The sequence below is a fragment of the Lactuca saligna genome, chromosome 5 (assembly GCF_052625555.1).
Source record: "Lactuca saligna cultivar CGN05327 chromosome 5, ASM5262555v1, whole genome shotgun sequence".
Taxonomy (NCBI): Eukaryota; Viridiplantae; Streptophyta; class Magnoliopsida; order Asterales; family Asteraceae; genus Lactuca; species Lactuca saligna.
Genome location: NC_136421.1, coordinates 36,458,905 through 36,471,871, shown reverse-complemented (window position 1 = coordinate 36,471,871; position 12,967 = coordinate 36,458,905). Strand labels below are relative to the sequence as shown.

General features: G+C 32.7%; 1 protein-coding gene across 1 annotated transcript; it reads left to right on the top strand.

The window, feature by feature from the left end:
• Positions 1 to 1,464: 1,464 nt before the first annotated feature.
• On the top strand, positions 1,465 to 4,025 carry PNSB4 (NDH dependent flow 6). The gene is made up of 6 exons (XM_078957430.1): positions 1,465 to 1,653; positions 1,746 to 1,790; positions 3,267 to 3,420; positions 3,526 to 3,581; positions 3,656 to 3,727; positions 3,801 to 4,025. Exons 1-6 carry the CDS (start codon positions 1,552 to 1,554, stop codon positions 3,924 to 3,926), a joined length of 555 nt encoding a protein of 184 aa, XP_078813556.1. The 5' UTR covers positions 1,465 to 1,551; the 3' UTR covers positions 3,927 to 4,025.
• Positions 4,026 to 12,967: the final 8,942 nt, after the last annotated feature.

Below are 12,967 nucleotides of genomic sequence, written 5' to 3'. Positions count from 1 at the left end.
GGATTCCAATAATAAAATTGCAACCTTGAACAAATGTAGTTACTCGTAGAGCACTATTCAAGAAGACAAGGGAGAGGAGGATGTGGGGGTAGGGAGTTTTTCACTTGGGGTGAACAAAATGGAAACTGAAAACCAAAAAACGGCAAAATCGAAATCGAAAAACAGAAACCAAACCCAAACCGTTAGCTTTGGGTTTGGTTTCTTTTTTTCAGTTTCGATTTTGCTCACCCCTAATGAAAAAATCCCTAACCCCACATAGTCAGCTTTGGGTTTCGATTGTTTAAAACCAAAAAAATCAGTTTGGACTTTTAAAACCCACCCATAAAACTGAAACCGACCAAATATGTAAAACAAAACCATAAACTGGCCTAAAGAACTGAAACCGGCCCACATATTATATAATTTATTTAATAAATTTAATATATTATTAATAGTTATTATATTATTCAACTAGAACTAAAAACATAAGTTAGTGCTTAAGCATGAGTTACTACATTTAATATATTATTATTATTATTATTATTATATATTATTTACTAAGTTTGAATCGAAAAAACTAAAAACTCAATGTGGTGAAACTAAAACCTAAAACCTATCAACCCATGGGTTGAAATCGAAAACTAACCAAAGAAATTGAAAACTGAACCCAATGGACTTCTAAATCCAAAAATCAAACTTCTTGGTTTGGGTTCAAGTTTACCCAAAAACCGACCCAAACTTATCTATGCTTAACCTTAGTTTTATAAAGTAACCGGAGACGGAGAGGGGTGGGGAAATATGTGAGTACCGACAGGAAGGAAGTTACGTATGGTAAAATGTGTAGGCGCGTTTTCATGTGTAGGAGCGTTTTCACTTAAAAGGAGAAGAATGACAGTGTGCGCCCTGCAATGTGTAAAAAAGAAACAAACATGTAAAATGACATTTTCTTTCTTTTTTTGGAGCTGTGTTGGCCGGAGAAAATATGAGAAAATTGATGATGACCGAAGAAGATGAACGCGACTACATATGTGTAAAAGTTAGTTTCATGATGAACTGTGTATGAAAATATAAGTTTAATATTGTTTAATGAATACACATATAAGTATAAAAGATTTTCTAGTATGTGCTCTAAGGACACATGATAAACCGGCTAGATCTTCAATAGTTGTCAAAATAATATTCTTTAAACAATATAAATTTAATGTCAAATAATTAAAAAATAATAAAGATAATACAAAATTGATTATTTCATTATTCTACTAAATCATTTTCCAATAAAAATAGATGATGTACAGATTTTATGATTAAGGTAAATTGTATTTAACATATTTTAATTCAATGCATATTTTAAATTAGTTTCTACTTTTTAAAATATTCATAATTACATACCCTTCCTGATTGAAATCTGTTCTTAAAGATAATCCAAACCAGAAATGTAAATTTTTTATATAGAGCATTAGACGAAATGAAAGGGTGGTTACAAATGGGCTCCTTATCCTCTTTTTCACCCAACAAAACAGCACACACAAAACAGAAGGGTTTGAAGGTTGGTCTGTTTCCTTATCATCATCCATGGCAGAAACAATTATGAGCTTCAAAATGATCAATCCTCACCTCCATTATAAGCCCTCTTTGCAGACAACAAGATTGGGCTCGAATCCATTTTCAAAACCAGTAATCATTTCCACTTTACCGTTGATTTTCTAGTAAGATTCTGCACATAAATTGATGACAGTGAACTTAAAATCATGTTTCTTGATTTTCAGCTCAGGCAGTTTTCAGGCTCAAAATTCGTCAATGGCTTACATCTGGTTAGTATCTTCTACTCATCTTCCTGCGATTCATGGCGAATATGAATCCTCTGATAATGGGGTTGTTATAATTTTCAAATTTGGGAACCCCATCTTCTTGACGTTAAACTTCAAAATATTGCAAGATTGTTGATTATGAATATTTTGATTTTTTTTAAACATTCTTAACATCACTCATTTTCTTTTTGCAACAACTAACCCTTTTATTAATATTTTCCATAATAATATATATCTTGACTAATTAATTTGTTTAATTTTCTTCTTTATCACTAAAAGCTCTTGGCTGCCTAGCGATATCCGTTGTTGTCCTCCCTTATTAAGGTTGGGTTCATATCATGAAGTAGTTTGGTAGTTTAGGTAGGAATAGACTTAGATTTGCGGATTCAAAAAAAAATTTCTTTTTTATTGTTAAATATTAAATTTATAACAATCATACAATTATTTTACAGTTTATTACGTAATAATATAATAATATGCAGACACGTGAAACATTATTTTTAACTTTGAAGTATTTTGATGTATATCTTTTTATTAAATATCATTATTAAGTAACATTTCTTTTTAAATATATAGTATATGTTTAGAAATTACAATTACAAATTTAATGATGGAGTTTAAAAATATTTTCTAAAAATGAAAATATATAAATTAGTTACATAAAAACTTTTGAAAATAATCAATGAGTGGTTTAGTTTAAGATAATAGCTTTCTGTTAAATAATATTCATAGAAATATTATTAAAAAAAAAATGTAGAACACGTCAATAATTGTTGCTGTTTTTGCAACCTATTGTTGGTACTACTATAGATTTTTTAGAAAAGATAAAAGTGTATATGGGAGGTGATTTTAAGATTTTAACGTATAAAATATATATTTTATTATAAGTTGGGTTAGCCCGTCTGGCTAATAAGGTATCTAACAAAATGTTTCTATTAAATAGGTCATAGGTTCAATCATATGCATATATTAACTTGTTACAATTGTATTTGTACCTTATATGATATGGATTAATGAATGTCTTTAATGCAAATATCAACTAATTAATTCTCAAAAGCATATTATTATCAATGTATCAAAATAGTTTGTTTGGTTCATCTCTAATAAATGAATGTTTTTTTTGCCACATGTCTTATTCTCCTTCATTTTGTCACAATGATTTATTTTGGTTTTTTTTATTTTTTTTATTTTTTATTTTTTTTTATTTTCTTATTTTTTACTTGTCATTTGTTGAGGTTTTTCATTCTTTCATTAAATTTCCAGAATATACGCTTATATATATATGGAATGTTCTCATTCTATTCATGTAAGGTTATTATTTTATACTTTCCAACTCTAGTATATTTTTGTAATCTCTCAAAAGGCAAGACTTATGCCATACTTATATGAAGTCGATCGTTTACTTGACTTCAAATTAAACACTATTTTATTTTCCCATTCATCCAAAAAAAACATGATGCAAGTTCAATATGAACACAGCATTCAGTTGGTGAAGATAGTAACAAGAGTAGATTGAAAGCTCTACCACATTTGACATTAATGGCGGTTTTAGTTGAGCACATGGAAGGCCAAAGAGACCTCATCACCCACAAATCCATATGGCATCTCAGCGATCAATCCATTAAGAACGTTTGTGAGTCTTCGTTAATTTCTCTCATAGAACCACAACACGCTTGGTCAAATTCAATCCATTTGTTATTGATCGATGATGTTACTTCATGCTCCATTCTTGTTGCAGATACATTCTACATCATGTTTACTGTTTGGGGATGTTGTTTCTTTGGTTCGACAAAGGTAAGAAAGTTCATATATTTCCCCATGATTTAGGATTCAAAATTTTTCTAAATAGCATGGAATACGCTTTTCAGGATCCATATTATGATTCAGAACATTATAGGAAAGATGGAGGAGATGGAACTGGGCATTGGGTGTATGAAAAGGTAATTTTTTTTCATTAAACATCATTAGATTTTGATTTTAACATGCATGATATGTTGTACATTTGGTACACAGCAAGAAGATATAGAAGAAAAGGCGAGATCAGAGTTGTGGCGTGAGGAGTTGATCGAGGAGATTGAGAAGAAAGTGGGAGGGCTACGTGAGTTGGAAGAGGCTAAAGAAGAGGAACTTGTCAAGTGATGGAAAATATTTTAGGGATAATTATTGTTTATACATACACATCAAGATCATTGTTGAATATGAAACATGAAAATTAATAATGTTTATTAGGTGATTCAAGTTATGCCTCATAAAAGGACTTTTCAAATGCAGGGGCAAATGAAACACCGTAAAAGACCATAAAAGATCCCAGTCATGATGTTTGACATTGAAACCCATGAAAGTTAATATGCCTATAAGATTTTTTTTTTTTTAAATATAGGCGACCCATGAATTTTTGAAGATTACATAACTTATTTAAATAAAGGAACAATGACCCGATTATGTATACTAATGCCATAACTTATGATCATTAACGATTATCCTCAAATATGATTTACTCAAAGATGTATACATGGCCTATTTTATTTCTAAGGGTCAGGAACATCTAGTGTATAGCTTAAGAAATCATTATATAGTCTTCATGTTAATGGTATCTATTGTTTGACAAAGTGTGAGCAATAATGACTAAATTAAGAACCAAGTAGATTAATGTATATACCTCAACATCACTAGGAGGAACTTTATCATACTCGTACTATATGGATATGACATTCTCTTGGTGAGTAATAACATTGATATGTTGCACAAATCAAAACACTTATTGTCTCATCACCTTGATATGAAAGATATCAGTGAAGCCTAGTATGCAATAGGAATATAAATACATCGAGGAATCAAAAGGGATTTACACTTATCCCGAAAGACATATGTTGAGTGTGTAGTAAGTTGATAAAAAAAATGCAACAATACTTCCCTTCAGTTCTTTCCATAGTTAAGGTACACATTTTTAGTGGCATGCTTAGCTGTTATCAATTAAATCACGGTCTAAACCACTAGAAAACTGCCAATAAAATTTTCTGATACTTTCATGGGACTAATAATAACAAACTTGTTTAGAAAATAAAGTGATAACTTATAAGTGATATGATTTTGACTCTATAAGTGATATGATTTTGACTCTAAGTTATTAAAATGAAAATAGTCATTATTGGGATGCATCTTTATGCTATCAGTTGGCCAATATCATGGGAGATTCATAAATAAATTGACGACTATATCAACTATAATGGCGAAATGTGTTTTCATAGATAATGAAAATTTTCATGGAATGTTGTTGAGAAATTAAATCACATTACTCATGATAGTGAATTCCATTTGAAAGACATTGAAGGAAAACTTATTGCTATAAATTTGCCTTTGTAAGTTTTCCCACCAGCAATAATTATGGTGGAATGGGGCTTTACGTCGATACAAAATACGTTTTCGTTTAATAGAAAATGGAGGATAATGACATTTTTATCGAGCACATACGCACTAATAATATGCCAGCGGATCCGTTGATGAAAGGTCTACACCGAAGTATTTCAACATGACGTCAATATAGGTTTAAGGCTAGACCTAGTATAATTTAATTTTGGCATTGTGCTTTACTAAAACTTTTAATTTTAATTATTCAAGTACTTGATTATTATTCCTCCTTTATATGCAATTTGTCTATATTAATAAATTGTGCACACTTATTTTGTATATAGACAATTGTATTGTATTATGTCACACCCCAAAACCTGAACAACAGAAACGTTCCGAGGCAGAGGACGTCATGTACAGTATCACAATAAATCATAATAGTAAACAAGCAACAACATCATCCATTGCATTAATAATATAATTTTAATAGAAGTGTCGTTTGTATAGTTATAAGACACCAAAAATATAAATCAAAATAAGAGATGAGTCTTGAACGTGCTCCATCTTCTCAAAACCTGGCATAGGTACCTGCCTACTGATGACCTTAGAATACAAATTATTTTGAAAGAGTTTATCAGCTTTAAAGTTGGTGAGTTCATAAGCATTTTAGTGTCATTGTTTGTATGAAAATGTTTGAAAGCTTCTGATGTATGAGTTTGTGAAAGTTTGTAGTAAATGTTTGTATCTCCTAGAAAATCCTATATTTTCTACTAAAAGTAGCCTCCTACCAAGGCATCAAATGTTATGTATGTTTGTTTCTTGTAAAAGTGTATTTTTCCTAAGTGTGACTATCATTAACAAAATAGAGTTTTTACATTACCGTTTATGTGAGAAGATCACAATGTGAATGCAATGGGGAAAATAATAAAGTACTTTAGCGTTGTATTATAGTAACTACTGCTGTACTAACTACCTTAAGCCAAATGTTAATTAAGGTATAATGTGGTATAATTGTAACCATACTTGATCGAATTAGTAGAACACGACCCTCGAAGACGTCGAAATGGTATGACATTCGTCCCCGTAGACCTGCATGTCCCACTTTAGCTAGCAGCAAGGTGTAGGACGGTCAGTCCCATATAGATCTATACATAAATTCACGCTCTCCCTCCAGGAGACTCTGGTTACAAAACGAACCATAGCAGTGATGCCATGCCTCGAAGTAGTGACTCACATTTATGTTATAGTATTCTTTTATATGTATTATATGTACTAGTGTAATGTATGTTCTCTCTGTCTAGTATGTAGTATGTTCTCTCTGTTTCTCATCATAGTATGTTCTCTCTGTTTCTCATCATAGTATGTTCTCTTGCATAGTATATAGTATGTATTGTTTCTCATTATAGTATTCTCTATATGTTTCTCTTTATAGTGAATATTGTTTCTCGTTATAGTATTCTCTATCTGTTTCTCTTTATAATATGTATTGATTCATGTATGAACTGACTCTTTGTATGTTTCATTGTACTAGAAATAATGAGTAGTGACTTCCTAAACTATACCTATTATAGTTTACTTGTAGAGTTGTTTGTATAAATGGACATGTGTGTACACCTTTGCTATCCAAAGGTATTGAACTGAGATAAAAGCTTTTATGTCTATAAATATATACATAATATATAACTAAGGATCAAACGACACTCGGAAAAACAACAAGGTACTCTAAGTCCACAACCAAACAAGGAACAGGAAATCAAGTGAGTTATTAGTCCTAAGTCCTTCAAACCTTACTTATATAAATATATGTGCTTTAGACATGGTTTTGAGAATATATAAGTTTGAAAGGGTTAAAAGGAAAGGTTTGGCATATAAGAACAAGTTTGATAAAGAGTTTAGTATGTAAAAGAATTTCATAAACATGTTGAAGTAGTTTGTTTGATAAAACAGTCAAAAGTATAGTAAATCCATTTATTTGATAGTTATTAATCACATGTGATTGATATACCAACTATAATGTTTCAACTTGTATCCCCCCATAAAAGCATTTAAAATCATTTAAAATGTAGATTAAGGGTATGAACTCACCTGTAGTGAGTAACTCGAATGAAAGATCATTATAGGATTGTTGGATGTCAATTGGAGTCTTGAGCACAAACGAATCCTATTTAACATATAATTACACATATATGAATACATTTAATGTATATAACCACTAATGTTGATAGGTACACGCCTTAGGGACATAAAAACACTTAGAATTAAGTCTTACCAACACATATGGTTGTACATAAGGGATGTATCGCCCTATATTGGAGTGTAAGGCCACAAAATCAAGGGTTTTATGTGTGTGCGGCCAGAGTGTGCGGCCAAGTGTGTGTGCGGCCGCACACTCACTATGAATTGTGTCAAAACATGTTTCCAAACCTTAGGAATGTTCTAGGGAAGGTGTTTTGACCATTGCTTAGCCGGAATGGAAGTTTGATGCTAATTTGGGCCTTTAAAAGGGTGTGTACAGCTACACATGGTGTGTGCGGACGTACAAACTTGAAGATCATATGAAATGGCGTTTTTCATGCATAAATTCAAGGGTCCTTAGCTTATATCAAGCTATTGCAAGTGTATACCCGATTTAGAGGCTTAAAAGTGTAGTTAAAGTAAAAAAAAGTAGTGTGTGTTCTTGATGTTCTTGGTATTTTTGAAGATCTAACACCAAATAGGTGTTTTCATGGATTAAATCAAAGGTAAAGGCTAGTTAAAGCCTTGCATTAACGATTCAAGGAAGCAACACTTACTTGATTTGAAGATTTGAAGAGAAAAATGGTTGATACTTGAGAGAAAACGAGTTCTAGACTTGAGGAAGTGGGAAAAGTGTTCAAAAATGACCAAGGGCCATCTATATACATGAGAGTGTGTGGTTAAATTGATTTTGAGGTTGGGTGTGCGGCTGGGATGGGTGTGTGGCCGCACACACCTTATGTTGGTGTGTTTGGCTCATTTGCAAGGTGTTACACTCACAAATACTCATCCCAAGACCCATTCCTAGATTATACTAGGCTTAGAACACTCAAATAGACCATAAATTGCACTAAAAGATAGAAAAACGAGTCTAACATTGATAGATTTGAATGTTTGTACAAGCTAGGAATTTCGGGTTGTCACACATTACCACTCAAATCTTATGTCATTTGGCTTAAATTAATCGTAAGTTTCATATGAAGCACTCAAGTAAGATCGGTGGGGGTCTCGCGTCTAAAATGGCACGTAAGGTTGTACTTTTCTGCTTTTGGTGTTAATATGAAACATGATGAATATAACTTGGCCAATAGAACAAAACATGTATACAGATAGTCACTTGGCCAAGTGGGAGAATGTTGTAAAATAACCCGTTAATCTGGCCTTTGGACTATCTTGTATTACTTATTACATGTTGGTACTATTATATTGTATACCATAACATTTGCCTTAATGACATCTCAGTTCCTAGACTTATATATATGTAGTATGATAGATATGATATTTGTCTATAACTTGAGGGACTTCATATGTGTGGTTCTATAACTTACCCATAAGGTGCAATTTGATAACTCAACACATATGGGAGAAACGTATAATGAGGTTACATTGAACAATCACTTTTCCTCATATGTTTTCTCTATATAAACACCATGAAGATATGTGTTGAAATCAATCCATCAGATTATCATTGAATCACCATTACGGGAAGTGAAAAGAATCAAAGTATGGCATCATGTTCAACACCATAGAATACATCAATACCTTCAATTAAGTTTTCGTCAATCAATTTAAGGTTCTTTATGTTTATGCATAAATTAATCTTTGATTATGCCTATTAATCAAGACAAGTTTGTTGCAGTATTCATGAGTACTCCTGTAACAAGATTTAAATATTGGATTAAACCCACGCTCATTTGAATCACTTCATGGATTTTATCATGAGTGATTGTGAGACGATAAATCTTATATTCTTGAAAGTTGCAGTTTACAAGTCGGTTGCACATTGATGATATGAAAATACACCAGTAACTTGGTGTTATAAAACATATTGTTGTGTGTGATTTGATGAGTAAATATAGCAAGCATGTGAGTCGAAGTTTATCTGTTCCATTTGCACTTAGAAGGATAAAAGCGATATTTGTGGTCCCCTCGATGATTTAGTGATGACAACACTAAGCTCTTGGCCAAGTCTGGACTGATTTTATTTGTTCAATTAGTCAGTCGTCATAAATCGGGAATCAGGAAACAACACATGAATAGAGAGAATGATTATAATCCATGTCTCTGTTCATACAATATATATAATGGAGGATTATATGATCCCTTATCTAAGAGTTATGATTGCTAGTCAGTTGTTAAAGTTGTATCTGCAATAATAGTTATTAGATTTCTCCAAGTTGGAGACTGTTTGATTAGGTGTGTAAGCTCATAACTATAATTAGTATGTACTTGACCCAAGAGTAGCGTGGTCTATTTGAGTTGCCTTCACTAGAACAATCTGATAGGATGGATATTTGAGAAAGAGGCTAATTATGATTTACTAATATATTATAAGTATAATATATTAAATTAGAAATCATAATATTTAATTAGTATTAATCAAGAATTAATTTGGAATTAATTTAGTGATCAAAAGAGACTGATTATGTAAATCAGTGGCATATATATTGTTTGGGCTATTGATCCATGATGGGCTAAGTTTATGCAAGTATCCATGAAGAGTTATCCCACATGAGATATGGATCATAACCTAAGTGTATGGATTAGGGTTTACCCATGACCCTTGGAATCCTACACTATATAAATGTTACCTCTTAGCCAAAATCGGGACACCTAAGTATTTTAAGAGAATCATAACTGATTTTAGAGTGTCTAGCCTCTCTCTCAAAGTCCTTCTTTGCTCATGGTGTTTGTGAACCATTTGAGGCATCGTAATTGAGGTGCTAAGCTCTTGAAAGGCCAAAACTACAAGCTAGAATAAAGAGGTACTCTTCTAACTTGACTTTATGATTTATATGTCAAAATTGTATACTAGTTGTAGGCTTCATGCTTTGGAAATTTTATTGCATGTATAACTAGAGAAAACTTAGATCCAAAGCTGTTAGGGTTGTGTGTGATGGGTTTTGAGCAAAAGAACATCCTATGTGCACATGCAAAACCCTAAAGCTTTGGATCTACGTTTCTTTATTGTACATGCAAATTTATCCAAAGCTTATAAACCCCAATCTAGCATTCTATGAAAACGAGATCTATAATAAAAAAAAAAAGTTTAGATGATACCTTTCAATAGTTGCAAGAATCTTCAATCTTCAAGAAGCCTAGTGTCATAAGTGTTACACCTCCAATGGCTTACAAACACCACAATCAAGAAGATGATACAAAAGAGAGGAGGAAGAGGCACAATTTTGGCTTTAAGGAACTCTAGGGTTTCCTCTGGTAGCTGAAAATTGAAGCCATGGGGTTCCTTATATACTTGAGCTGCTAGGGTTTCAGCCAAAAACCTAATTGGATAGCTTAGGCCTTAAGCAGTCCAAGGAACCTTCTGGAATAAGGCTTGGACGATTTCAAGGTGGCTTTCATCCTAATTTCGTCCCCTTATATCCATAAGGATTCCCAACCCAAAACCAATTATCTTATAATTGTAATACTAGTCCCCTTAGTTCAATTAATCTCTTTTAATCATAGAATTAATTTCCTAATTAATTCTTGATTAATATTAACTAAGAAATATGATTTCTCCTTTAATATATTATTCATATAATATATTAACAAACCATGATAATCTCTCTCTCTCTTTATAAATCATCTTGTCCCGTTGCTTTGGTGAAGGCAACCCAAAAGGACGATGCACAACCGGGTCAAGTACATACCGAATATAGTTACAGGCTTAGATACTAATCCAACAATCTCCCACTTGGATAACTCTAGTAACTATAAATGCAAGTATGAATTCAAGATCCGATAAGCAATCGTTGCTCTTGAAGACGCTGTTGAACTCTGATCTTATCAGTAACTTGTCCTTTAGATAAGGGATCGGACAGTACTCCATTCTAGATATCGTTTGGACAATTGCATGGACCATAGTCCTACTTATTGTCCAACTGTTTGTTTCTCGACATCTGATTCACCTGACATAAAAGTTAATTGAACGCATCAACTCAGTCCTGACCGAGCCCGGAACATAAGTCAAACCAAATCATCTAGGGGCCCATATATAGCTTTTACCCTCTTAGGATAAAAGGAACAGATAAACTTCGACTTATATGCATTTACCATTCTCTCATAAAATCATGCACAACAATGCATTTTATAACATCAAGTTACTGACGCGTTTACGCATTATCAATGCACAACCAACTTGTAAACAATAAACCATATATCAAGGTTTTCAGACTATATGATATTATCGTCTTGCGATCACTCGTGATAAATTCCATGAAGTGATGCCATCAAGCGTGGGTTGAATCAAATGCTTAAATCTTATTCATAAGCACTCATGAACATTAAAGCAAACTTTTACTATATCTAATACACTTTAGACAGTCTACAAACCAATTCATGATAGTCTTCGTTCATACCTACTTCCAAAGTATAAGCGACTATGGACTGTTCAGGTAATCTTATTATTCAGGAAGTCAAAACATGCAAAGTGAAACAATAGGTAAATAATTAACACAAGACAGTAACTTTACTCATAAATAATACTCCTTTATATAATCATAAAATGTTAATTACAATTTATCTATTACATGTTTCGAAGCTATCTAATCTAAACTAATATCATCCTTAAGCCTAGTGCTCCTAGCGTGCTGTAAGTGCTTAACCCTACTCAGTCCCTTCGTAAGGGGATTTGCTGGGTTATCCTCTGACGATACCCTATTCAATACTAGGAGTCCTTCCACCTAATGTCGAATAAAATGATATTTCCTGTCGATATGTCGAGATCTACTATGATCCCTCAGTTCCTTGGTCAAGGCAACCGCTCCTTCATTATTACAAAAAATTTCCATTGGCTCCTTTATGGCTAGCACAACTCCAAGATATCCAATGAATTTCATTAACCATATTGCCTCCTTTGACGTTTCACTCGCAGCTATGTACTTTGATTCAAAACATAACAATAAACAGACCTTACACTATATTAGACTATCAGTTGATATCTCCTTAAATCTCTCATCATTCATGTACGTTTGTACTGGTACCTGTGATACAAAGAATCTGAGTGAGTCAGGTTGGAAAACCTGGTTACTACAAAGTATTTTCAACCGACAATAATATAGTTAACATGACAATTAACCCGATTACCCATCCCAATTTTCTTCTATGTTTTTCTCTAAGAACTTCTCCTAAGGATCATCACTTGTATCACAATTCATCGCTAAAGTCATCGCCTACATCGCAATTTCTTATTTGATCATCACTAAGGATTTCTCCTAAGGTTCATCGCCTGACATCCTATTTTATAGTTTTCATCACTAAGGGCTTCTCCTACGGATCATCGCATTGACATTATTGTTTCAGGGATTTCTCTACAACACATGTCAGTAGAGTACATCAAATGAACATACGGTCTGTATGTAACGCCATATTCTGAATCGTTACCCACTTGGGTGTGGGTGATGTAATGTAGATGATTCAGACATTTGGACTTGGTTTTGGGAGCCAAGGGGTATGTTGGTTAAATGGCAACGGGGTTTTATGGAAATTGGATTTTTATTCAGGAAATTTTATGGATAGCATGAGTTGATAAAAGTGTATAGCGTCTCGTTACCTTTTCATGGATATAAGGATCATCGAAATCAGATTTATAACTAAGA

Excerpts from the sequence above, each read along its gene's own strand:
- PNSB4 (XM_078957430.1), top strand. The coding sequence starts at position 1,552 with ATGGCAGAAACAATTATGAGCTTCAAAATGATCAATCCTCACCTCCAT. Across the intron at positions 1,654-1,745 it reads CGAATCCATTTTCAAAACCA|CTCAGGCAGTTTTCAGGCTC; the intron begins GTAATCATTTCC and ends CTTGATTTTCAG. Across the intron at positions 3,421-3,525 it reads TCAATCCATTAAGAACGTTT|ATACATTCTACATCATGTTT; the intron begins GTGAGTCTTCGT and ends TTCTTGTTGCAG.